We start from the raw sequence: 27,567 nt of genomic DNA on the forward strand, positions 1-27,567 counted from the left end.
ATAGAATGAATCTACTATAGTATAACATGAACATCTCCACATATAATCAAGTAATTTTAAAATTGAATTATAAAGTAGCAGAGAACGTTTGTGGGGAGGATAAATATTAAAAAATAAAAGGAATAGCAAAAATCCTTCATGTGGGGAAAATGATAAATTGATAGTTTGTTTGTTACATTACAAAATTTACTAATAAGTAGTAAATAATATTCAAAATAATATAAACACTATTTTGCTTTAGAATGGCGACTGCTTAAAGTTGTGATATTTAATACATTAGCGTGTTCGATCGACCGATGACTTGACTTTTTTGGCCTTTCTACATGATAAAATGGACGGTGTAATTTATAAACTAGTTGAGCATGTTTGACATGCTGTTTCACGGGATAACTACCTAGACGTGCAAGTTTTGAGGTAATATATGTCTAGAAAATAAACATGGGATATAAAACAACAAAATAATACAAAATATTACGATTAAGTTGAACATCCCCTATATATTAATAGAGAAGCACTCTCTTGAAAAAGCTGATGTGTCGCCGCCAGAGAACTCGAGACACATTTAGCAAAAGAACCCTTAAATTTTCTATTTAATTACATCAACATGCCATTATATTTAAATTAAAACAATTAACTGAATAATAATTAGATATGTCATCAATTTTCACACAAATTTAAATATCACATATTAAAACTAATTAAATAATTACATACTATTTTAAGTTAAAATTTCACTAAAATTTACTTACAAATATACAAGTCAAAGTTATATTATTTTTAAGAAATAACATAAAAAGGCTATAAAAAACATATAAAGTTAATAAAAATAAAGAACATATAACTTATTAAACATATAACCTATTAACAAAATCATATAATCCCCTATATATTAATAGAGAAGCACTCTCTTGAAAAAACTGATGTGTCGCCGCCAGAGAGCTCGAGACACATTTAGCAAAAGAACCATTAAATTTTCTATTTAATTACATCAACATGTCATTATATTTAAATTAAAACAATTAACTGAATAATAATCCCCTATATATTAATAGAGAAGCACTCTCTTTAAAAAACTGATGTGTCGCCGCCAGAAAGCTTGAGACACATTTAGCAAAGGAACCTTAGAATGTTTCTATTTAATTACATCAACATGCCATTATATTTAAATTAAAACAATTAACTGAATAATAATTAGATATGTCATCAATTTTCACACAAATTTAAATATCACATATTAAAACTAGTTAAATAATTACATACTATTTTAAGTTAAAATTTCACTAAAATTTACTTACAAATATACAAATCAAAGTTATATTATTTTTAAGAAATAACTTAAAAAGGCTATAAAAAACATATAAAGTTAATAAAAATAAAGAACATATAACTTATAAAACATAATAAAAATAAAATATATATTTACATAGTTTAATAATAATTTAAATATTTAAATAATAATTTAATTTGTATATTAATAGGATAATCTATATATAATAGCAAACCCACTTTTTTGTGTCAACTTTTAATCCAACGGATGAGATTAGTTACAGTTTTAATCAAACGGTTTAAAATTATTAATCGTGTCTTTTCATCGCACCCCCATCTTTCAAAAATCACACCTCTTAGTCTTTGCATCTCTTTGTTGTACCTCCTGGTTTCAAAAATCACATCCATTAATTTTTACACCTTTTAAATCACACCTCTTAGTCTTTGCATCTCTTTGTTGTATCTCCTGGTTTCAAAAATCACATACATTAATTTTTACACCTTTTAAATCACACCTCTTAGTCTTTGCATCTCTTTGTTGTACCTCTTGGTTTCAAAAATCACATCCATTAATTTTTACACCTTTTAAATCACACCTCCTTAGTCTTTGCATCTCTTTGTTGTACCTCTTGGTTTCAAAAATCACATCCATTAATTTTTACACCTTTTAATTTCACACATTTATGTGTTACACCTCTTTGTTGTACCTCCAAGTTTCACATCTATTAATTTTTACACATTTACATTTCACACCTCTATGTCTTACACCTCTTTGTTTATTATATATAAACTTTTCTTGAATACATAAACAAGTTTCGAACAATTGTTTTCTGAGTACTAAAGAATTGTATTATTGAAGTGTTTTTTAACTTTCAAGAATCAATCTCTAATTCAAGGTAATTTAATATTTTTGCTGTGAATGACCTGTAGTGTTTCTCGGTTAGATTATTATTATTGTTAGTCGACACTATTAAGTTCATACATTAATCTTAGTTTTGTTAACTTTTAGTCTCTTCAAAAATTTTAGCCTTTCCGGTTTTCATGTTTTTGCATGGCTAATTTTATTAAGTACGTGTGCCATATTTTTTGCATGGCTAATGTTTTTGATTCTCAATGTGCAGATTTTATTTTTTGACTTTCTGGAAAAACCAAAACCAAGATACGAGAGGCATGATGATATGCAGTGATGCTAGAGCTACAGATAAGCCAAAATTTTTTATTAAACATGGTATAATTATAAGTTTATATATATTCTTATTTTAACCTATTTATTTTTTCTAACAAACATGGTATAAATGTTCAATTTTTTTTTTGTTTGTAGGATGTCCATTAGATGTTCATGATCCAGGTTAGTTTACATTTTTTGTAAATAAAGTTTTTAAAATTTTTAGTTGAATTATAATTTCTTATACTTTCTGGGTATCAAACATTTTGATAATATATAGAAATATTACAAATGAGCATGGAAATAGAGTGCCGAAGAAAAAGCCAGACATACTTGTGACAACACAAAATTAAATTCTAGAAAGCGTAAGCACGACCAAATGACAAGTCAAGTTAGAAAGAAAAGATCTACTAAAGGTAACTTATTTAGTCTTTGATGACTTTCTAATCTGTATATACAATTTTTTAAAAACATAATGTATAACAGTCACTTTTAGAGTGATCTGGAATCTGCCAAAAAAAAGAAAATGCAAGAAATTTATAAAATTAGTGTTTAACCTAAATAAGAGAACATAAAAGGTGAGATATTATTATCACCTGTTTCACCACATCGACTTCGTTTTCGCTGTGTTTATTGAAAAACATGATGGTACCGATTCATAGACATAAGTGGGAAATCAAATAGAGGGAGATGCAGCCTGGAAGGAGAGCAGCCGACACGGTGGAATGGGATGGATTGGGAGAGACCAACATAAAATCCTCTGTTCTATATTTTATTAATTTTCTGAACTTTTGTAGTTTAATTGAATTGCTTTGATTGAATAGCTGATGAGTGTACAAGTTTTGTCTATATGCATTCTTAGTCTGTTACGTCTTGATTTTTTTTCAGAGGAATATGTGATTTGGAGCAAATATTACAAATCCATGTATCAAATGTGTTAGTAGGAAATAAGGCAATCAAGATTAACCCATTAAAAGGGAGGAAAGAAGGGGGTCTTTTGACAGAAAACGTGAGACCAACATGCATGTAACTGTGGAAAGCATTATAGCCAAATATATATCTCTAAAAGTTGTAGCTGAAGAATGTGAGTTACTCTATACTAACCAATTAGGTTTGATTGGTCGGTCATATAAAATTTGGTTTTGTACATATCTAAAAGTGAGAGAAAAAAACATCCACAAGCATAAGTGAAATTTTATATATGGTTAAAAGTAATGTTCATAGTAAATCATTTGTATACAAACTCCACTTGCTTACAACATCGGAATATTGATTGTGATTTGTGAATCAGTAATCTATGGAAAGAGAAATCACGTATCAAAGTGAAGGGGAAACAAAACTCAATCCAGCCATCTACTCCGATCCCAATCTTCGACCTTCCTTCGACAAGTGGCATTTAGTATTTTCTCGATACAGTAAATAAACCAAGAGATAAGCAGCCTCGTATGTATTTCGATTGATAATGATCAACAACAAAGACAATTTCTAATAGCGAATTAAGAAAGGATACCAATATATAGCACCATATGGTCGGAGACAAACATAAATGAAATTTTATATATGGTTAAAAGTAATGTTCATAGTAAATCAAGCTCTAAAAAAGGCTCACTTTTGTGTGTGACAACATAAAATATAATAACATTGAAATGAATTTTTGGCTTTTTAATCAGCAGAAAGCAATAGCAAGAAGTGAAAATGATCAAATTGATTGAGAAAAGAAAGAATTTAGGATGAATTACAAATGTTAAATTTCAATTTAGGATTTCACCTCCCCGTGCGGCAATGCACGGGTCGCTTTCCTAGTTGATTATAAAGTTAAATTTGACTAATTTTAATATTTTGGTTTTAAAGGTTTTTGTATAGAAAAACATTTTTAAAATTTGAGACTATTATTTGCAAAAGAAAATTTATATAAAATCTTATTAAATATAAATAACTTAAATATTCTAGTTTTTATTTATATAAAATCTTATTAAATATAAATAAATTAAATATTTATTTTAAATAATATTTATGAATGTGAAAAAATTTAAGTAATATCATAATTTTATGAAAGTTTCACAAATACTAAAATAAATGGGTTAGTTTGCAACTTTTATAAGTAAAATGTATTAATAGTAAAATAAAAAAGGAATCTCTATGGAATATTCTTTTTTAGAAGAAAAATAGAGGTATCAATTGGAGCAAAAGTCACCTCTATTATAGAGTTCCTCTATTTTAGAGGTAAAAATAGGGAAAACCATTGGAGATGGTCTTAGTTAGATGTTTGACAAAAGAGGTTCCTTTCATGTGTGGTGGGTGATGGGAAATTTGCTCCTCTTGGTATGATACTTAGGCAGTTTTACACATGCTTGGGAGAAAGAAGAACTTCAATAAGTAAACACAATAGCTATGTTATATGAAAAAAACTTCAATATCAGTGGCATTTTTTTCTTTTTAATTTGAATCAATGTCATATCGGGACACTTGCAAAACTAGACTACAAACTTGAGTCAATTGCAATGTTAGACCCTTTTTTTTCTCTCTCTCCAACATTTGTCACTTTCTCTCTATTAAATCCTTGTCTATTCATTGTATTCACAAAAATGCCATTATTTATGATTTATTTGAATTTCTTGCGAAAATGTTTATTACATCTATATCCTCATCTTCTTCTTTTATTTACGGTTGTACCACCGCCATCAATTTCCAACAACCATGAACAACCAAATTTGAAGCTCTTAATGCTTCAACAACCTGAATTTGTAAGCTTAAATAACAGTCAATGCTAAGAGAACTTCATTTTCTTCCATCTCCTCTCCATTTTAATCCTAGAAAACATTTATCTTGTTATATATCATGATTCTTGGATAGTGATTAAGTTGGCGCTGGATTTCTTCCGTGGTGACTTAAGACGACGTCCTTGGTGTTTGACATTGCAAACAACCACCGTCAGGTTATTTTCCGGTAGATTTCGTGATTTTCCTTGTGTTTTTGTTGAAATTAGACTTCATTTGTTAGTCGAACCATCATAATATAATGTAAAGACTATTATTTGGTCAGTTTTGCAATTTAAAATTTATCGAGTTTCGAGCCCGTATACTAAAATGCCAGTCTCCTTAATTTCATTTGGAAACAAAAAAATATGTCTTAGACTGCATTATAATATTTCTAACGGATATTTCCTTTACAGTCTACTAAAGTGTATTTTTGCAATTGACCAAATTATTGACTTTTTAGTCCAGACTGTCAAACGAAGTCTTTGCATGAAAAAAGGTAGTAGACTTCTATAGTGGTTAGTTTTGCAATTGACCAAAATATAAAAGTATTGACCATAGTATTATTTATAAAAGATTACCAAGTTGACTGCAAAAGAAGTCTACTAGTGAAAAAATTAAAATGTTGGTCAACTCCAAAAATGACCAGGACAGACTGCAAACGAAGTCACCATTTTTGGAGACTTCGTAAGTAGTCTAATTGTGAAAAGTCAAATTTGGTCAATTGCAAAACTAACCACAACGAAGTCTAACTTTTATAGTTGACGGATTTACGAAGTCTACTTGTTAGATAGAAGTCTACTACAAAGTCAATGGTTTGGTCAATTGCAAAAATAACCAGTGTAGACTGCAATCGAAATTAACTTTTTGAAACTTTCAAAGAAGTCTACTCTTTTTTATGTTTTGAAATGCATAACTGACACAAAAATTAACAAAGGAAGACAACAAAAGAAGTCAACAATAATAGTAGACTTCAAAAGGTGTCTGCTTTATTAAATTGTAATTGCAAAAATAGACCACAAGTAATAGACTTCACAAGTAGTCTCTGTATAGAGACTTGTTTATGTATACAATGTTGACATCAACATGAAGTCCTCAGAATTTGAAAACCAATTTGCAACAAGTTGGTGAATAATTTTAAAGATTTTCTTGTTGTACTCTTTGACATATGATATGTACTTGCTTTTGTATGTTTTTGAAATGATTATGTATTATACATATGGAGAAATCAAGTTTTTGGTTTTCATAGGCAGTTAAGTTATTAAATTATACTTATTTTAGGAAGTCAAACTGTTGGATTTATCTCTAAAGTCTGTACAATTGAAATGGTCTTAATTGGAAATTTATAAAGAATTTTTTTTTGATTTTTTAGTTCGTTTGTGTTATATCGGTTATGTAATTGCCTATGTATATTTTGACGATGATAAAATTTTTATACTTTTTGCTTTCCTTAGAGGGTTGAGGGTTTAGGGGTTAGGGTTTAGGGTTTAGGGTTTAGGGTTTAGGTTTTATGGTATTTTAACTTGCTGCTTATTCTTTCAGGTAAATGGCGCAAATACCTGTTGTTTTCGGAGTATGGCTGACGAGAAATGGGTCTTGGCATTTTGACATGGATGGACGCAAAGGTGGGAGAATGTTTTTTTTGCGGCACGGTTGTACATACGCTGAGCTTGTTGAAATGGCTGTAGAAGATTATCTGATTGACAAAGAAACAGATATGATTCAACTATAGTATCCCTTAACAGAGATGATGCTTCAGTAATTGCCTCAAGATACTGCTCCTGTCTATGTCACAAATGATAGATCAGTTCAGAACTTGATAGATTTTAGTAGTAGGAATGTTGTTCGCCTTTGCGTCTCTACGCAGTGCATGGATGGACATCCGGTTATGCCGCTCAACTCTCGTTCTGTTGACAATGGAGAGCCAACAGCTGAATTTGGTAACGATGTAGATCCAGGTGCCGATGAGTGTGCAGATGAATGTGCAGAAGAATGTCATGAAACTGATCATACAGATGAGAAGCCGAAAGATGTTGATGACATGGATTTCGATTACAGTGAGTACGGGAAATTTAAAGATGAAGATGACGAAAGAGATGGAGATGACCTTGGACTAGATGCTGAAGAAGGGAAACCGTTTTTTGGTGGTATTCATGGACAGTTAAAAAATCCTTGGATAGACCAACTGAAAGTAGGTCAATGCTTTGCATGCAAAGCTGACGTCATATCTGAGGTGCGTTTGACCGCGGTTATGTTAAAATTCTCTTTCCAAATTAAGAAGTCCACAAAGTCTCTGTTGGTGGTAATATGCTCTGTTCCAGGATGCACATGGAGGGTCGTAGCCACTGTGAAGAATGATCCAAACACTTTTTGGTCCACCAAATATCTAAACGTGCATATATGTTCTATTGTGGACTGCGTAGCTAACCGTAAGCGTTGCACCTCAAAATATATTGGGAGGCTTTTCATCGACCGTGTAGGAATAGTGGATGGTGTTGTTCCACAAGATATCGAAGATTCAATGAGGACAATGTTCGGCATGACGTTGGATTACACCACTTCGTACAAGGCTTTACAATATGCGCAAGAATATGTGAGAGGAAGCGCGAAAGATGGATATTCAAAGTTGCCTTACTATCTTCAGAAAATAGAGCAGTCAAACTCGGGCAGTGTCGTTGACCTAGTTGTTGATGACGAGCATAGGTTTAAGTATCTTTTCATATCTTTCGAGCATAGGCTAGTTATTGTGATTGATGGGACCCATCTCACTGGCAAGTATGAAGGTGTATTGTTAATCGCTTGTGCACAGGATGATAACTTCCAGATATTTCTGTTGGCTTTTAAAATTGTCGACTCGGAGTGTGATGCTTCATGGGATTGGTTTTTCACCAAATTAAGTGAGTGTATCTCTGATGAATATCCTTTGGTAGTAGTTTCGGATAGGCACAGTTCAATAGCTAAGGCATGTCGCAATGTTATCTCATGGGCAACACGAGGGATATGTTATTACCATCTTCAACAAAACATAATTTCTAATTTCAATGGAAAGCAACTGATGTACTTGGTGAAAGGGGCAGCATATGCGCATACGCATGATGATTACAACCGCTACATGGCTTCGCTCACTAACGTAAATCCGGCTCTTGCAGCGTATTTGAATGAGGCAGATCCAGCTTTATGGTCTCGAGTTTACTGTCCAGGAGATAGATACAACATCAAGACTAGCAACATTGCGGAATCTATCAAATCCATGCTAAAGAAAGCCAAATGTTATCCCATCACATATCTCATCGAGTTTATTACGAAAAAGTTAGGTAGGTGGTATTGGAAAAGACGAGAGGATGCAAAAAGTTAGATATTTTCAATATCCATTAGAAGTATATAAGTTAAATTCAGTAATATGTCTACTTGGCTTTCGTTGTACGCTATTGCTTAGTGGAGACTACAAGTTATTAATATTTAAATATTAACTAATGAGGACCAAACAAGTGTAAAAATAAACAGAGGTGACCAAAAAAAAAGGAAAAAAAAAAAAAAGAAACGTTTTCGGTTCTCTCCTCTTTCTCTCTTTTTTTATATGTAACAACTTTCTCTCTCTTTCTGTATTATTTTATTAATTTTTACTAAGATTTGAAAATAACACATTCCCCTATAAAGTTTAGAAAGCTGTCACATTTTATATTATTTTACTTTGCTTCTCGGTTTCGACAACAGTGTAGAGTGAGTATCGTAGGGATAGTAGGTAAAAAAGCACTTTGCTGGCATTTATTGAAACTCTGTAGATGCCTTGGCATTAGGTCCGACAGCATAAGGATGAAGCACTGTTTTATATTATATTAATAAAAATATCCCACAATATAGATAGCACCCTATCATCAGAGTTAACCATAAAATTTAACTACCAAAATGAAATTCTAATTCGATTGAACAACAATATTCCTTCGAAGTCTATAAGTTAACTTCATAAAAATGTCTATTATGATACGCTATTGTTTAACAGAGACTATAAATAATTAATATTTTAATAACTAACTAATGAGGAACAGACAAATGTACAATTAAACAGACGCTTTGCTGGTATTGTTGAAACTCTGTAGCAACCTTGGCTTTAATTGTGGACATAAGGATGAACCACTGTTTTAGTGAAAATAGATAGTTACGAATAAAAGAATGGTAATTTCGTTTACATAGAGGTTAATAAGGAGGATCCCACAAAAAATATATGGATACCGCCCATCATCCAAGTTAATTAATAATATATCCAACCCACAAAATAACAAGATCCCCCAACAGAAACAAAACATCATCCTAATAACCTATCATAGATGGCTAGATAACCCAACCTAATACGATCAACTCTATCCCACTCGGCAGCGTTCTTACATGCTGCGATGAGTTGATCAATACTCGGACCGATGTCTAAACTGACTCCAAGCTTCTCCCAAAAATCTTCCATCTCGTCTGTAACATCAACTTGTGGTTGCTCCAAGGACTCGACGTCTTCACAGTTAAGTCCAGTGATGGCTTCAAACTCATTTAAAGAAAATCTTAATGGGTTAGACCCAACCAGACTCCATATCTCGTACTTTTTGTTACAGACTAGCTGAAAGCTGAGCATATAGTGAAACAGTCTGGAAGCCCATTCAAATTTGAGACGGTTGAACTGTAAGAAGACACCCAGTGGAGACTCTCGAATCTCATCCCATTCATCTTTTGCGAGAGCTTCGTACAGTTCATCAAACAGCTTCGTATCGTTGTTGTAATATCTGATGCTTTTACATGGCAACGGCTCCTCTCCTTTCGTGAAAAACCTCCAGAGAAATTTTAGATTGTTCGCCTCCTCCATTCTGCAAAATAAGGCAAAATAAAATTATGTTTGGCGGGGTTTTGAGATATAAGAAAGACAAAAACGGTTAGTCTACAATTGAATTGAAAAGGAAGTCTACAATCGATTTGAAAGAAGCTAACCTTCAGTTTAATCGAATATGAAACGACGGCGAAGACGTTAAGATGAAGCGGCGGGGTTGGATAATACAGAGTTCGGCGAGATCTGGTACAGAAACGTTAAGCGTAGGAAGTCAAAAAAACAATCTGAAAGATAGAGATTCAAGTTTAACACAAAAGTAAAGGGAAAATCAACTGTTAGTGATAAGCGAAATAGATAAGCGGAAGAGGAAAGTTAACAAGAAAATGAAGACGGAATTAGAGATAACAATATTGTTATCTGAGTTTTTAGGTTGTATAAAATAATAATAATTATAATAATCCCGGTTTTATAAAACCAAAACCGTTTTACTCGAAACAGTATCGGAAAATTGTAAAGAACCCGTTTAAAACCGGATCCTGTTTATCGGTAAACCAATTCCCGCTTATCGGTTTCTTAAACAAAAATAATATTACCGCCAACTAACGTCAAATCAATTTATACCTTGTAATGATTATGTTTACGACTTCTCTGACAGACTTCTCCACGAGAAATTGAACCGTCTACAAGCCCATCAAATCAAATTAATACATGTCAGATCTAGTAGACTTCTCAAGGAGACTTTTTCCTGGGAAACTGAAACATACTTTAACCTGCAAATCTATCTAATCAACCAAATTAATACATGTATGATCTAGTAGACTTCTCAAGGAGACTTCTTCCTGGGGAACTGACTTTAACCTGCAAATCTATCTAATCAACCAAATTAATACATGTACGATCTAGTAGACTTCTCAAGGAGATTTCTTCCTGGGAAACTGAAACATACTTTAACCTGCAAAATCTATCTAATCAACCAAATTAATACATCGTAGACTTTGATGAACCTGTTTCTATGATATATGTTCACTTAACTGTGATGAACCCGTTTATTTGCAAATCTATCTAATCAACCGAATTAATACATCGTTAACTTCGATGGAGTTCAATATAAATTTTCTAATAATTACCCAACCGTGAATGTTAGAATTCTATACTTATAATTATATTTAAAACGAAGTGATATAGAGAAAGTTTCTATTATTACCCAATCCGTGAACAATCTCCAATTCCTCGTGGTTGTGATGATTTATATTGACCGTTCCAATGAAACTGAAAGATCAATATCACTTTGTTGGTACGGTCCGTGAACAGTCACCAAATTCTCTGTCGTGAGGATGAAATTTTTTAAGAGAAATAAGATGAGAGAGGATGGATACTTTTTTTGGTTGCAGTTTTAAAATAATCTCAAGACCCACTATTTGGGTTATATATACGAGACGAAGCGGTTGCAATGAACAGTTACATATAAATAATTAATTAGTAAGGCAAAACGTCGCCTCGAAGAAAACCAATATGCAGACTTCAACGCCTGACTTCTTAACACAGATTAAGTAGTAGACTTCATAATCTTAATTTTCCGAAAATATGTAAACAGTTATCAACTGAATTGAAATCAACGAAGTCATCCAACTATTACAAAAACTGAAGCAAGTTCACAGATTACAGACATAAATATGCCATTCAAACAAACAGACACGATGAAGAAAGGTTCACAGATTTTAGAACTTAACTGAAAGATCTACGAAACCAAAACCAATGAGATTAATACCACGATGAATGTTATACCGGCGATTAAGACATTCTCGACCACCCCCCTTACACGCCGAACTGACAGACGTAATTCTTTCATTTGGTCTTTTACCTTGTCTAGCTCCTGCTGAACCCACAACATTTCATCATTTTCCAGGATGGCTGTTATAGAATCCCTTTGGTCAGCAAGTCCACCTCTCATTGCCTGAAGTTCTTGCATAATAGTCTCATCCCACCATTTCATAATATGGTCCTCTCTATCCTATACAATAGAAATAAATAAACCATGAGAATATTATATACTCAAATAATAACAACAAATAAACCACCAGACAATCTAACAACCTCATGGTTATTGCATCCAATGAAAATTCTTCCAGGATTGTTGGCTATGGTGGAACATTTCAAAACGGTTTCCCTTCCGCAGAAACATTTGTCAGGAATTCCAACTGTTAGGCCAAGAAAGTTTACTTCTGGTGGACCTTCACTCCATACTTGCAAAGAACTAGAAGATAACTGAGTGTAGCTGTGTAACCCCATATCTGTGTGCAAAATGAACAAAAAACGATGAGAACATATATATTTACGAACAAAAATATCTACAACGTCACAAAAGCAAATCGCCGACGATAAACCAAGAAATACTTATCTGAGATGTTCTTGAGATTCGAAAAGAGAAGTCTGAGAATCTGAATTTCCGAGAACACAATTTCGGAAATTTTTGAGAGAGAAATTTTGGAGAGAGAAATTTCGGAGAGAGAGATCACGTAAGAAACTTGGTTTGACCTACAAAAAGAAGTATATATATTTTTAAATTATTCGGTTAGGTTATAAACAAGGAATCAGTACAAATTCGGTTAGGTTCAACTAACGGTTTGGTTAAATTATCGGTATTAATATAATATTAATAATTGATGGCATAACAAAGTCGACCACGAAAATTCCACAGAGAAGTCTACTTAAGCAAAACCCTAAATCATATAATATTAACCTAATCAGCCTTTCCTCCCTTAATTTGAATCGTTTATAGGTAAATTTATTTTATTACAATGCAGGAAGTCTATGTGGTTAATATTTGGTCAATAGGTTTATCAAATTATTTTTTATAAAAATTTTAATTAAAATTTAAACTATAATTAAAGAGTAGACCTACCCTTATGTCTTCACATATACTCAATTTATAATCTATCTTAAATAAATCTATTGCAGACTTCCTCTGAGTTACATCTGTTATTTCGGCTTGTGTTTTTTGTTTGGTTGTAAGGGAGTCAACTATAATTTCAGTACCCTTAGTGGTTATGTTTCTCAAATATCTTGCACTAAAGGCCAAATAAAGGTACAAAATGTAATTATCCCTTATATTTTTCAAGATTAATTGATTAATCATGTTGACCCTTGAAAAAGAAAGAAAGAAAAAGAGAATTTTATACGCATTTATTGGATCTCAGCGATCAACGAATAACTAACTCAAGAAAAAATATGAAGGCCAGGTCGGTCGGTCCACATCACTATTTACTTTACATCACCACCTTACACATTTTACCAAATCCTCAACCAATTTAAAACAGAGCCCAATAGAACGATCTTTCGTTTTCTTTATTTGGTATTTTTCAAAATTAAACGGAGAAGAAGACAGACACAGGATTCATTCATGGCTTGTCTTAGGAACAAACTCTGTCTTGTTGCAGCTTTACTTCTCATCTACCAGAAGACAGCCACTTGCGATTTCCTATCTCCTCTTCTCGCTCCTATGTTCGGTTTGTCTCTCTTTCCCTCTTCCTCACTTTTTTCTGGGTTTTTTTTGTTTGGCTCAAATTTGGATATTGGTGGAATCATTTAATCCAAATCTAGATTCCGTAATTTTGTTAGAAAATTTTTTAGTTAAGTTCCTCTAGTTTTAGTTTAGGCATGTAAGTGTGATTCTGTTCAGATTAGGGTTTAACTCCCGCCGGGATTTGAAGTAGACAGACTTTTTTCTTTTTGTGTGACAGAAGTAAAGTATCTTTATGAGTAGTAGTTAAAAAGTGATCTTCTTTGAAGGGTCATTCTCAAATTTCGAATTTAATACATTGTGACTTATTTTAAAGTTGGTTGTGAACAAAAAAAAAAACAGATAATATATGCAAGGAAGTGGAATGTGGAAAAGGGAAATGCAAAGCATCTTCAAACACAACATTTATGTATGAATGTGAGTGTGAAGATGGTTGGAAACAGTTTGATCATAACCTCAAATTTCTCCCTTGCATCGCCCCCAACTGTAAAATCTATCTCTCTCTCTATCTGTCTTGATCACTGGTTTAGTTTGGTTTTGATCATATTCATATCGAGAACATAACAAAGTATACATATTCATCTTTTTAGGTACCTTTGATCTAACATGCGGTGAAGCTGCTTCTCCAGCACAGCCCAAAACGTCTCCCAAAGACAACAACACTTCATTTTTCGACGGTAATAATGAATATCTACTTCTCTAGTATCCTTCTTTCTTTAGGCCTGTAAAACCCTTCGGGCCAAGGATTAGATTAGGTGGATATTACTCCTTCCCCATCATAGAGATTCGAACTTGAGACCTTGAGGCACACGTCCTTAAGAAGGTCCTCCTAATAAAAAACTAGTAGGGAAAAAACGTTGGGTCTCTAGACTCATTTGCTTCCTCGATGTGTATAGTTTGCCATTGGGTGGATTGTGGAGGAGGGTCGTGCAACAAGACAACTGCGTTTGCATACAGCTGTGATTGCCGTGATGGTTACCAAAATCTCATGAACATCACCACATTTCCTTGCTTCAAGGACTGTAAGAAGAACAGTTTTATTAGTATTCTTACTGATTGAAGAAAAAACAAAGAACTTAATCTTGTTGTTTTTTGTTGTTTGAAAAGGTGCACTTGGAATGGACTGCTTGAATCTTGATATTCCTTTGTCAAACTCATCATCGTCTTCTCCACCGGCTTTGCCTGATAGCAGCAAGAATCAAGGTTTGTAACTCTTGAAAATGCTGGCTCATTCTTTTTTGATTAAGATCTCTTAAGTATGAAAGAAGTTTTTTTAATTGCAGCAGCAGGATTGAATCTAAGAGGATCATCCTTGTGGTGGATAACATCTCTGCTTGTCGTCTCTTTAGCACAATGGAGGCTTCTCTACGTTTGATCTCTCTTACTTTAGGTTTCAAATTTTGTGTACAAATCCTTTACTATAGATGTTGCTCATGGGTATTGTACTATTATTATATTTGATATTTATAAAATCAACGTTTTGAGAAATTTTAAAGTCCAAAATTTAAAAGTATTTGGAACTCTCAACACCAAAGATACTTTTTGTGATCTATGTTAGTCAACTAGTGAATTTTGGTAATTTTTTTCTTTTCCACATTAGTTATATTGTCACTCATCCAACCATCAGCAAACTAATTATTCTATTGTTAATTAAAATATTAAAAAAAAAACACCAAACGAGTCTGGTATTAAACTGTATCGATTAGTTTTATAAAAGCATCTTTGAGATTAACGAAGACTTTTCAGAGAGAGTGAGACTTGAAGCTTTGAGATTTCAGATCCAACTGTTTTCTTCCTTTCTTCGCAATCTTTAAGTATACGACCATGGACATTCAAGATGGAGTGTATTTCCCACATAGCCACCCACCATATCATGATGCCTTGGAATAATCTGAAGAAAGGTGATTGTTGTGGACGCTTGGAAGCTATCAGTGAGGGCTACTATTGCAAAAGCTGTGATTTCTTCGTCCACAAGAAATGCGGCGAGTCCCCTCGATCTATCGAACATCCATGTCACTCCATTCACCCTCTTATGCTTCGAAGTAAACCACATAATATATGTGATTTATGTGACAGGAGTATTGAAAATCTATGCTACCACTGTGAGATCTGTGACTTCGACGTCGATATATATACTGTGTTAGGTTCCACCACCATTGGTTGTTGAATTTTCCGGGATGCATGACCACAAGCTCACCCTTCTCAAGGAGCATTAGCATACCAAGTTTGACTGTGCTGCTAAATGTGGGAAGACTGGTCATGATAGTTTTGCTTACACATGTCATGAATAGTTTGCCTTCCATGTGGCTTGCGTATGGGACTCATCCGAGTTGAAACTCCCGTTAGAGGTAAACCACTCTCACACCACTCCTTGCACCCTCTTAAGCTCCTCATGGGTCAATCACACGGGAGTATTCTGATGAAAAGTGTCGTCTTTGCTATATTAAGATTGATGATGATTCTTTTTATCACTGTTCTTCGTGTAACTTCACTTTGATATACTTTGTGTCTTTCACCCACTACCACAATCTGTTCTGAAGGTGAAAGCGCATGATCACCAGCTCACCCTTCTCCCAAGACTCGATTCTTTTACATGTAATGCTTGTGGACTCAAGGGGGATCGAAGCCCTTACATATGTGTTCAATGCAATTTCATGATTTGGTGTTGTGAACTCTATATGTGGAATTTGACGTATCCTGCGCTCTCTTATATTGAAAAGATTTGTGGATTTTCATTGGGCTTCGACTGCGCCACTTTACCACATGATGTAAAGCATAGAGTTGACAGTCATCTTCTCTCACTTTGCTATGACGACAAGGTAAGTGGGAAATGTTGGTGACACATTTCTGAGAAAGAAATGGTTTTACACTTGTAAAGATCAGCAAGCTAGTTTGCATATAAAGTGTGTGATAGGAGACTTGTCAGGGCTCATGCCAAGAAGCACAATAGCGGTTTCTGGCATACCAAATGAAGTGGTCGTCAATGATAGTATGTCTCGCCGATTTTGCATAAATTGTAAGTCGCGTTGCATGTACCCTCTCATCTTGAAGAGGCTTGGGGACACCAGATGCAGATGCACATCATTGCTCTTTTGGGCTGAACCGACATACCGAGCTAAACCATAAATACTAATTGATTAGTTAACCGGGAAATCGGTTAAGGGCTTGATTAGGTCAACGAGAAGTCAGTTCGGCCAAAGTGTCACCTTGAAGAAGAAGGAGCCGACTTCCACTTCGGCACGGCGGCCGAATGAAGCAATGAGGCAGCTTTCCATATCTCAATTCGGCCGATAAGGAAAGTGAATATATATTGTAATCTTAGGGCGTGTATAAAGAAGGGGGGATTTCTCCATTGTAAGGGGAGGAAAAAAAGACGATAATTGAGTTCTCCTTTTGTTCTTAGCAATAAACCCTAATTCCTTTGAGTTCTACTTCTTTACTTTAATTCGAAGGCTTAGATCTGTTTTCTAGAGATATAACTCTATTGAATTTGTTTCCCTCCTAAAACAAATTCATTGTGGAAACCCAGTTTCTACAATTGGCGCCGTCTGTGGGGACGCAAATCGTCTCTAAGAAAACTTACTCTCTAGCCCGACAATAATGTCTTCCATCATCAACGAAATCCCTGAAGCAAACCGCACAACCTCAAGCATGCTCGATCTCACTGGCGTCGCATCCACTCAGGATGACGTCGCTACACGAGGTGGCGTTTCGACTAGGCCGGCCATCGCCGTGTACTCCCGTCAGTGCGTCAACGCAACGACAAACCCGGCCGAAAATTCCGCCGAACTCCCAGTCGGGATCAGATCCGAAGGGGAGACCAACCAGGGAGCGGGGCGAACTCAAGTAGAGTTAGTCAACCTCGACGCAGAGCTTACCGGTGAACAACACCGCAACGAGGAGGCTGCGGGCGTCACGGAGCAGCAGCTCGGCGCACAGAACGGAGATCTCCCTGTTCATGCCACACCTGCGATCCAGAACCCGCAGGTCATCTCCATGGAGGATTTCAAGATCTTGTTCGGCTCCATGACGAAAGAAATTTACCAGATGATCTCTGATACCAATCGCAGGGTCGACGCCGTAGTGACCCAGACAAACCCATCACAAGTCTCTGCCGGACAATCGCCTAACTTGGGCGGTCTCACTCGTAGTCTCGACTTTTCGGACGCACAATTCGACAGGAGGAATCTTCCCCCTCATACCACGTCGAGTATCCGACCAACGAATCCAAATTCGCGGATACACGAGAGCTCGGCCGCCCCGGGCCTTGCTTCGAACTCGAAGAAATCAAGTCGCAAATTAGCGGCATGAACACACTCCTCCATCGGGCTATCAGCACGGCTCCGGAGATTGATAGAATTGTCGAGGTGACTCGGCAGTCGCCCTTCACTCAACGGATAACGCGAGCTACCGTGCCGAACGTCAAGCTGAAACTTCCAATCTACCAAGGAGACAAGGATCCGGTCCAGTTCATGACGTCCTTCATGGCGACCATGTCCAAGGCACGATTCACTGACGAACAAAGGGATGCCGGTTGCTGTCAGTTATTTATCGATAGCCTCTCCGGCCCTGCCTTGGTATGGTTCACAAGGCTCGAGCCGAACTCAATTGAAAATTTCGACCAGTTGTCGAAGGTTTTCCTCAAAAATTACCGAATCCTCATCGAACGAGGCGTGACAAGTTCGGATCTCTGGGAGATGGCCCAAGAACGAGGAGAGCCCATCGCTAGTTTCTTGAACAGATTCAAGGAAAAGCTAACAAAGGTCAACGTCCCGGAGGACGCTGCAATGGCAGCCTTCAGGAAGGGCCTGATCCCTGGGTCACCATTGCGAAAGGACCTCAATATCCGGGAACCCAAAGACCTTGATGACGCACTGCACCGAGCTTCCAGGTTCGCACTCGATGAGGAAGAAGAGGCCCAAATAGCCGCGAAAACCAACGACGAACAATCAACGCATCCCCCCAAGGTTAAAAACCGGGTCGAACATCACGAACCCCGCAAGCACCACGAACCTCAGGACCGAAAAAAGGGCATCATCCACGCAGTCTCCGAGGCGGATGAACAAGACAAGCAGCCAACCGACCCGAAGGAACTTTACTGCAACTTCCACATAACCTCCGGTCATTCCACACATGAGTGCGTCCACCTGAAGAATTATTTGTACGGGAAGTATCTCTCTGGCGAAGTCGACGCTGTCTTTCAGCCTAAAAACGTTCGCGGAGGCAGAGGTCGCCGTGGGGGATGGCGTGGCGGACGATCTAACGGAGGCCGCGGTGCGGGTGGCGGACGAGGCTACAACGCACCGCCCAACGCAGTCCAACAGCCGGTCAACCAAGCATTCGTGAACGTCCAAGAGGAGGCGCCCCAAGCAGACGAACTGCCCGGCCCGCCAAAGAGGCAGAGGGGGCAAAACCCAGAGCGAGCCAATTCCCCTCCCCGAGGACGAATAACCATGATACTTGGCCCACCGGAGGACTGCGCAGACTCCGTCCGCGCATTAAAGAAGAGGGCACGACAGGTGTGCACCCTTCGAACAGCTCCGAGCGAACCTTCACTCTGCTCGGACCCGATATCATTCACTTCGGAGGACGCTAAAGGAATCCAACATCCCCATTCTGACCCCTTGGTTATCGAGGTCACAATGGGCGACTTCAACGTCGAACGAGTTCTGATCGACACCGGGAGCACCGTCAACGTACTATGCTGGGAAACGTTAGAAAAAATGGGCGTCACACCAGACCAGCTGAAACCCGAAACTCGAACGCTGACGGGCTATGATGGGGTTGCTAAGATGTCAATGGGCGACGTAAAGCTACAAGTACGAGCTGGTGGAGTGACCCGGAAGACTAAGTTCGCGGTCATTGATGCACCCCCGATCTACAACGCCATTTTGGGGGTACCATGGATATATGCGATGCAAGCCGTACCGTCGACCTATCACCTCTGCCTCAAATTCCCGACCAGCACAGGAATTTGCACACTTTATGGCGACCAAAGGGTAGCCCGAGTATGCTCTGTTATCGAAAAAAAACAGAGGACGGCGGAAAACGCATAGCAATTACAGAGCGGGGATCGTCTTACCGGTCCCCACAAGCCGGAGCGGGATCGCTTCCGGTCTCCGGAGTGTCGGATCATACAGGTTAATATAGACCCCTCCGACCCCTCGCGAACCGTCGGCATCGGGTCCGAACTCGACGAACGCATAAAGACGAAGTTGATCGCTTTTCTGCAGTCTCGAGCTTCCACATTCGCCTGGTCAACAAAAGATATGGTCGGGATAAGCCCCAAAGTCATGTGCCATAGGCTCAACATCGACCCCACATTCAAGCTGGTCAGGCAGAAACGCAGGCGTTTGGGCCCGGATCGAGTCAAGGCGGTCCAGGACGAATAGTGGAAATCCAGTACCCTGATTGGTTGGCTAACCCGGTGGTGGTCAAAAAGAAAAACGGCAAGTGGAGAGTCTGCGTGGACTTCACCGATCTCAACAAAGCTTGTCCTAAGGACAGCTTCCCTTTGCCGCACATAGACCGTCTCGTTGAAGCTACGGCCGGCAACCAACTGCTTTCATTTATGGATGCATTCTCGGGGTATAACCAGATCGCCATGAGTCCGGCCGACCGCGAGAAAACGGCGTTCATCACAGATAGGGGCACCTACTGTTACAAGGTAATGCCGTTCGGATCGAAAAACGCCGGAGCAACCTACCAGCGATTGGTAAACATGATGTTCGCAGATCTGCTCGGCAAAACCATGGAGGTCTATATAGACGATATGCTGGTCAAGTCTTTGATCGCAGAACAGCACGTCCAACATCTGACGGAGTGTTTTGACATCTTGGATCAATTCCAGATGAAATTAAACCCAACGAAATGTACGTTCGGAGTAACCTCCGGAGAGTTTTTGGGGTACATCGTCACTGAACGGGGCATAGAGGCAAATCCTAAACAGATCGAAGCCATCCTGGGACTACCCTCACCGACCAACAAGCGCGAAGTACAACGCCTGACCGGCCGGATCGCCGCTCTGAATCATTTCATCGCCCGATCAACGGACAAGTGCCTCCCCTTTTACTAATTGCTTCGTGCAAATAGAGATTTTCGTTGGGACGAGGAATGCGAGGTCGCCTTTCGTCAGCTGAAGGAGTATCTGACTTGCCATCCAGTGCTGGTCAGACCGGAGGACGGCGAGGCGTTGTACCTCTACGTCTCGGTTTCAAGCTCGGCGGTCAGCGGGGTGTTAGTCCGAGACGATCGCAAATGATCAAAAGCCCATCTTCTATACGAGCAAAGCATTTAACGACGCGGAATCACAGTACCCCACGCTGGAAAAGCTGGCCCTTGCGGTAATCGTCGCAGCACGGAAACTGCGCCCCTATTTTCAGTCGCACTCTATCGTCGTGCTTACTGACCAGCCACTCCGAACCGTCGTCCATAGCCCTCTCCAATCCGGACGCATGGCGAAGTGGGCGGTCGAACTTAGCGAATACGATATCGAATACCGTTCTCGACCAAGTCTGAAGTCGCAAGTTCTGGCTGACTTCATCACCGAACTATCGCCTGAGCTCGACGACCCCACCCCCGCGGTGGAACAATGGACGATGTTCGTCGACGGTTCGTCAACAAGTCATGGCTCTGGGGTGGGACTCATCCTTCGATCCCCCACCGGTGAGATCCTTGAGGAAGCATTAAAACTCAACTTCAAAGCGTCGAACAACGAAACCGAATACGAGGCCGTTCTCGCCGGACTACGTTTAGCCCGGGGACTTGGAGTCAAACACCTGCAGGTCTACTGCGACTCCCAACTCGTAGTCAGCCAATTCAGCGGAGAATTCGACGCCAAAAACAAACGAATGGGAGCATATCGATAGTTGGTCCGCACGCTATCCGGGGAGTTTGCGTCCTTCTCCCTAACGAAGGTCCCATGGAACGAGAATGCATCAGCCAACGCCCTCGCAGCCCTGGCAAACCGCTCCGACCCCGAGCTACGACGTACCATTCCAATTGAGTGCATCGATGCTCCCAGCATTAATCCGGACAGCCAGATTGCCGTCATCAACGACGACTCAGTCCCGATGGAAGTCGATGAGCCAATAGAAGATCTGACGGACGTCGCCAAACCCCCGGAGGATTGGCAACTTGAGATCAAACTTTACATCTCCGATGGCATCGTCCCGACAGACCGATGGGCAGCTCGACGACTGAAGGCCCGAAGTGCCAGGTATATCCTTTTGGACGGTGAGCTGTTTCGCCGAAGTGCGTCAGGAGTATTCCTTACCTGCGTTACTCGGGACGAAGCCGAACGGATCATGATGGAGGTGCATGAAGGCGAGGGTGGCAACCACTCTGGCGGACGCGCACTTGCTCTTAAAATTAAAAAGGATGGTCACTATTGGCCTACCATGATGTCCGATTGCGAAACTTTCGCGGCCAAATGCGAAGCTTGTCAGCGCCATAGACCAATGCGGCACGTCCCGCCCGAACTGCTAAATACCGTGACAGCTCCGTACCCTTTTATGCGCTGGGCCATGGACGCCATAGGACCCCTGCCGGCGTCCAAATCCAAGAAGTATGTCCTGGTGCTGACCGATTACTTCACCAAATGGGTGGAGGCAGAATCTTTCACGAGAATCCAATCCCTAGACGTGACCAATTTCATCTGGAAGAACATCATATGTCACCACGGACTTCCGTACGAGATTGTCACTGACAACGGTACCCAATTCACCTCGCTGATCACCAGACGTTTCCTGTCGAAGTGGCAAATCCGTCTCAGCACTTCGACTCCTCGGTACCCGCAAGGTAATGGTCATGCCGAAGCCACGAATAAATCGATCGTCGACGGACTCAAGAAACGACTCGGTCGAAGGAAGGGATCATGGGCAGACCACTTGGACGGTGTGCTATGGTCATATTGCACAACCCCGCGGCGAAGCACAGGACAGTCCCCTTTCTCTCTCGCATATGGTCTCGAAGCACTTGCCCCGGCCGAAGCAGGAGTCCCGACACTTCGCCGTACTATGATGGTGGATAATCCCGAACTCAATGACAAAATGCTGGTCGACCACAACGACCTTGCCGAGGAGTTGCGCGATAAAGCTTTAGTTCGAGTGCAACATTACCAAGACGCAGCCGCTCGATACTATAACAAGACTGTTCGTCAGAGACGTTTCAACGAGGGCGATCTAGTTCTGAGAGAAGTTTTCGAGAACACCAAGGAAGTGAACGCCGGTAAGCTCGGCGCTCGATGGGAGGGTCCATACCTCGTGTCTAGAGCGGTTCGTCCAGGCGTCTACGAACTCGTGACCATGGCCGGGGAACGGATCAAAAACTCGTGGAACGCAGCCCACTTGAAACATTATTATAGCTAAGTCGCTGTTACGATCCTACACAGGAGTTTTTCGGGACTCCGAGCTACGGTTGGCTTGATCCCCACTTCGGGGTACGTAGGCAATTCCTTATCTGTTAAAGATATAGCGAACGCAGTCAATATATTAATAAAGTTTCGTCCGGTCGAAAAACTTCTTCTTGTTATTCGAACACATCCAGTTCGGCGGCAAGCCGATGTACGAAATATCGACCATGGATTTGATTTTCTCTTACATGGTTTGATAATTCCAATTAAAATAAAGTTTTTCTAAATAAGTCAGTCCTCATTACATGCTTTGGAGCGATAACCAACACAAAAGAGAAAAACAGAGAAAAGAGACGCAAAGGGGGAAACCCCTTCAACGACTGCGCTCTCCTAAAAAAAAAAAAAAAAAAAAAAAAAAAATCCGAAACGTTCAGGGTTTCGCCGTTACTGTCTGGGGCAGTCCAGTAGACGAAGTGGAGGCCGCGGACCTGACAGATCGTCCGCCAGTGGTTCCTCTACTGTTACCTTATCCAGTTCGCTTCGCGAGAACTGACGAGCTTGCCTTAGGGCATCCAGTCTCTCCCTCGGAACTTCAACGCCTCTTGACACCAAGTCTTCCAGGAAAGCGCACGGGCCCTCGACCAGGTGCCTCTCACGGAAAACCGGACCAGCCGATTCCAGGAAATTGGCGTACCGCCTTAATCTTTCTACGGAAGCCCGGTAGGCCCAGATATCCACGGTAAACGGGTGCGCGGTATCTTCGAGGGGCTGACAGTCGTCCTCGAAAAGGACAGGCACTTCCATACTCGCCACCAGTTCTTGGCACGCCGCACGCGCGGCAAGCAGCCCGGTCATACGCTACTTCTCCAAGAAGAAACCCTCGGCGATTAATTCGTGCAAGACCCGTATAGTCCCGTCCAAACGGTATAGCCGACAGATTTCGGCCAGTCTACGACGTCTCGCCATAAGGTGAGCCCCCAGCCTATAGCGGCGAGCCCGATACCTTCGGAGTTCTTGGCACACGAGGCTCCCTTCTACACCCGCCATGTCGACAGGTGGGACAGGTGCGCATACTTGGAAAGTCTCTACGCCCTCTTGGGCGGAGGAGTCATCCGACGGTTCAGTTCGGTTGGAACCACTCGACGAAGCGGTTAACCTTTCCAGAGCCCGTAGTTCGGACGTTGTGGTAAGCCGAACCCAGAGAATTATTTCGCACTCCAGCTACCGAACTAAAGTAAAAGGAGATAAGCCGAGCCCAGTATCTCGCTCTCCGATCAAACACACTTCGTTCAAAATTCATAGACTGCTTCTGAGGCGCTAATCGATTTTGTCTACCGTCACTTAATTAAGATTACCCGACGTAAGCCGGGAGACGTCTCGCTTCTGGCATATTTTAGGAAATAAAGTAGCAAAATAAATCTCTTATTATTACTGAAAAAGTTTTATTGAGATTTTACAACGAGCAAAGTTCAAGTTCGCCTGCTATATTGCAGTTATATCTTATTATCAAACGGAACATTCTAATTCCGAACTGATGCGCCATTTGCAGCGATCTCGCGAATGCTCGTCTTGAGTCGCTTCGGCATCGGCCATAATAGTTGCAACCCAGTCTTTTCCCATTCCTCGGGACGACTCTCCAATGCTCTAACTTTCTGTTCGGTTTCATCGAGCAGGTCAGTAGTCCTTTTCCTTTTCGCCTTGAGTAGGGCGATCTCGGACTCCAGAGTCCTCAGCCGTCGATCGATCCTGCCCTTCTTCATATGAAAGTACTGAAGATCTTGAGTCAGCTCTTGGTGCGTACCCTTAATCTGCAAACGCAAAATCAACAACGGGTTAGTACGAAGAAGACAAATTTCGATCGTTCGTAAGGAAAGCAAAAAGGAAAAGAGGGTAGTGGCTACCCCACGGAAAAAGGCGTCGGCCTCGGCAAGTTCAGCACTGGTTGCACGCCGGTTAATGTAGAACGGCTTAACGTTGCCGGGAATGAAGTCACCAATCAAGGCAGGGTCCACATGCGTCGATCTCCGATCTGATTCCCTTCGGCATTCGTCGCAGTACGCAACAAGACATGGCGGCAAAGCAGCTATCTTATCGAACCCGTTCCTAATCCAATCCTTTGGGTGAGATTCCAGCATCTCGAGTTTGAGTACCAGATCTCGCTGTACCTGTTCTGACGCGGCAAGACGATCGCGATATTCCGTATGGCGATCTTCCACCTCATGAAGAAATTCTTCCAGTTCGCGCCTTTCTTCCGGTTTGACGTGGAACATCAACATCCAGGGAGCGCGGATGTTCGGGTAATACGCCATCCCCCGTTCAATGGCTTCGGCATTCGAGAACATCGGCACATCGTTACCAACTAGCGGGGATTCCACGCTGCTAACCGAGCTTGACATTGTCTTGATTAAGAGTTCTTCTTGGGATGTTTCACCCATAGGCAGCGCCGGATAGATTTATACGGGTATTGGGAGGAAAATTCCCTTTTAAAAAAAAAATATGGCAACTTTCCGTGCCAAATGGTAAGAATGCGAATTAAAAGAGAAAATTCCCTTTTTTATCAGTTTTTCCTTTTATGATAAAATAAAATAACAGTAAAATGGGCCGAGCGAGTCGGCAATGTTTTACAAGGGTATTCAAACCCGCGAGGTTAACGACAAAAGAAAAAGAAGAGAAGGAAACGAAAATCATAGTTAAGTATCATAAGCACCGGTCAAATCGGCCTGAAAGCTATCGGCATTGGAACCGTGCGGGTGCTAAATCCCGCACCAACAATTCAATATATTAATAAAGTTTGTACATTAACTAAACCGAGGGACCCCCTTTTTGGGCTAGCTAAACTGGCCCAAAAGCAGAAGCTCGACGAAGTCACTTGACCGACCTCCGAGACCGCCCCCTAAGCCCGACTAGATCATCAGAAGAGGAAATTTACCATATTTGAAGATCAGAGATTTAAGGAAAATAGACTTATTTTATAATCAATGTATTCATATAAATAGGGAGATATCCTCTCATTGTAAAGGATCCAACAATTAATACAAAAACCCTAGTTCTTCATTGTTCTTGGGCAAAACCCTAATTTCTTTCTCAAGAGATCAAAACCCCTCTTTATTTTCTAGTTTTAATCCATTGTTTTAGAGGGAGATCTTAAGTGAATTTGTCCCCCACTCAAACAAATTCATTGTGTGAATTCTAGATTCAACAAGTGTGTGATAGGAGACTTATCAGGGCTCATGCCAAGAAGCACAATAGCGGTTTCTGGCATACCAAATGAAGTGGTCGTCAATGATAGTATGTCTCGCCGATTTTGCATAAATTGTAAGTGGCGTTGCATGTACCCTCTCATCTTGAAGAGGCTTGGGGACACCAGATGCAGATGCACATCATTGCTCTTTTCATTGCATGGTTGCTACCGTACTTGTAATTTTAAATTAATTAGGTCTGGATTGCACATCATTGCTCTTTTCATTGCATGGTCTCTCGATTGCACATCATTGCTCTTTTCATCATTGCTCTTTTCATTACCGTACTTGCACATCATTGCTCTTTTCATTGCATGGTCTCTCGATTGGAGTAAAGATAAATCGTTCAAGCGCAAGATCTTTGTTAAGATTTTCTTTCACAACTTCATTTTCATTATGAAAATCATTTCCATTACGTGTTTTATTCCTTCGATGTATTAGGTGTTTGAGTTTTGAATGTAGTGTTTGGAAAAAACTTCCGACCCTTCGGCGGAGTAAAAATGATTAGTTATTTTACATTGCCAACACACCTCCGACCTATTGAAAGCATCTTGCAGCCTCTTTGGTCACTATCCATTGTTATAGTCCTCGACTCCAACCAACATCAGCTTACACAGGTTCGCCACTTTTGAACTCGTGTACAAGCACAATGGTTGCAATTACATATAACAATTGACTGTAAATTGAAATTAGTTCAAAAATTTAACAAAGGAAAAACTTACACCACCATCAGCCCTCAACCAAGTTGTCATATGAATTATTAAAACAAAACCCAATGTGATTGATAAATAAAATATACGAGGCATTTCCAGGATCAAAAGGCAGAGAGAAAAGCAAGATGATCAGGATATACCACAACATATATAGCGTCACAAGCCATTATACCTGAAGGAATTGTGTTTTATCCATCAGAATTGGTAATGGACGCCACAATAAAAATAACCCAAAGAAAAAACTTTCATCAATTAGGAAAAAAACAAAATAAAGGAAAATGCTCAGTGGAAGGAGAAGTCGTTTAATTAAGGAGAGCTCACGGTATAACCCACTGCTCTTCTCACACTCTTCGTGCTTTTCTCTCATCATTTCAAAACAATAACAATCCAACCAAAACACAAAAAAAAAAACAAAACAAATGGTAAGAAACACAAAGCCTCAGTGTGTGTAACAAATTCACATCATAGATTCAAAGAACCTCACTGAAATCCGCTAAGATAATTGTTTTTTTATCATCATCAGCTTTTTCATACCCCAAACAAAAACACATCCAATCCAAACAAAAAAAACCTTCAAAACAAAACTTTATTCAATAATGGATTTTAAAAAAAAGACAAGATTTTAGTATGAAAGAAAGGGAGGTTAATAATATTCAGACAGCCAAGGGTTAATCATCAACTACTGGGAGAAGAATCCCAGATCTGAAACTCTAGTCCATAAAATACACTTTTGTCATCACCATATCATC

General features: G+C 39.6%; 3 protein-coding genes, 1 long non-coding RNA gene and 4 other non-coding genes across 9 annotated transcripts; 4 read left to right on the forward strand and 4 right to left on the reverse strand.

The window, feature by feature from the left end:
* Window positions 1-2,387: 2,387 nt before the first annotated feature.
* On the forward strand, window positions 2,388-2,993 carry LOC147936088 (uncharacterized). The gene is made up of 3 exons (XR_015568253.1): window positions 2,388-2,494; window positions 2,588-2,614; window positions 2,712-2,993. It is a non-coding gene; the product is annotated as an uncharacterized LOC147936088 (long non-coding RNA).
* A 4,064-nt stretch (window positions 2,994-7,057) lies between these two features.
* On the forward strand, window positions 7,058-8,542 carry LOC147936089 (uncharacterized). Its single transcript, XM_087468587.1, has one exon. The coding sequence runs from the start codon at window positions 7,058-7,060 to the stop codon at window positions 8,540-8,542; it is 1,485 nt and encodes a 494-aa protein (XP_087324713.1).
* Window positions 8,543-13,202: 4,660 nt separating this feature from the next.
* Window positions 13,203-15,002, forward strand: LOC104718946 (uncharacterized). 2 transcript variants are annotated; one of them, XM_010436774.3, is made up of 6 exons: window positions 13,203-13,500; window positions 13,857-14,000; window positions 14,105-14,191; window positions 14,411-14,536; window positions 14,622-14,717; window positions 14,801-15,002. In XM_010436774.3, the coding sequence occupies exons 1-6, from the start codon at window positions 13,395-13,397 to the stop codon at window positions 14,887-14,889; spliced, it is 648 nt and encodes a 215-aa protein (XP_010435076.2). In that variant the 5' UTR covers window positions 13,203-13,394; the 3' UTR covers window positions 14,890-15,002. The 2 variants fall into 2 exon arrangements, with proteins under 2 accessions (XP_010435076.2, XP_010435075.2); XM_010436773.3 differs by having other exon boundaries at window positions 13,208-13,500; window positions 14,798-15,002.
* A 2,819-nt stretch (window positions 15,003-17,821) lies between these two features.
* On the forward strand, window positions 17,822-20,589 carry LOC147936090 (uncharacterized). The gene is made up of 2 exons (XM_087468588.1): window positions 17,822-19,522; window positions 19,819-20,589. Exons 1-2 carry the CDS (start codon window positions 17,822-17,824, stop codon window positions 20,587-20,589), a joined length of 2,472 nt encoding a protein of 823 aa, XP_087324714.1.
* Window positions 20,590-26,896: 6,307 nt separating this feature from the next.
* LOC147936091 (small nucleolar RNA snoR80) lies at window positions 26,897-27,024 on the reverse strand. Its single transcript, XR_015569813.1, has one exon. It is a non-coding gene; the product is annotated as a small nucleolar RNA snoR80 (small nucleolar RNA).
* A 71-nt stretch (window positions 27,025-27,095) lies between these two features.
* Window positions 27,096-27,194, reverse strand: LOC147936092 (small nucleolar RNA Z152/R70/R12). Its single transcript, XR_015569823.1, has one exon. It is a non-coding gene; the product is annotated as a small nucleolar RNA Z152/R70/R12 (small nucleolar RNA).
* Window positions 27,195-27,252: 58 nt separating this feature from the next.
* On the reverse strand, window positions 27,253-27,344 carry LOC147936093 (small nucleolar RNA R11/Z151). Its single transcript, XR_015569834.1, has one exon. It is a non-coding gene; the product is annotated as a small nucleolar RNA R11/Z151 (small nucleolar RNA).
* A 119-nt stretch (window positions 27,345-27,463) lies between these two features.
* LOC147936094 (small nucleolar RNA Z157/R69/R10) lies at window positions 27,464-27,567 on the reverse strand. Its single transcript, XR_015569818.1, has one exon. It is a non-coding gene; the product is annotated as a small nucleolar RNA Z157/R69/R10 (small nucleolar RNA).

This window comes from Camelina sativa, chromosome 10, assembly GCF_030686135.1.
Source record: "Camelina sativa cultivar CO46 ecotype springtype chromosome 10, ASM3068613v1".
In the NCBI taxonomy this organism is placed as follows: Eukaryota; Viridiplantae; Streptophyta; class Magnoliopsida; order Brassicales; family Brassicaceae; genus Camelina; species Camelina sativa.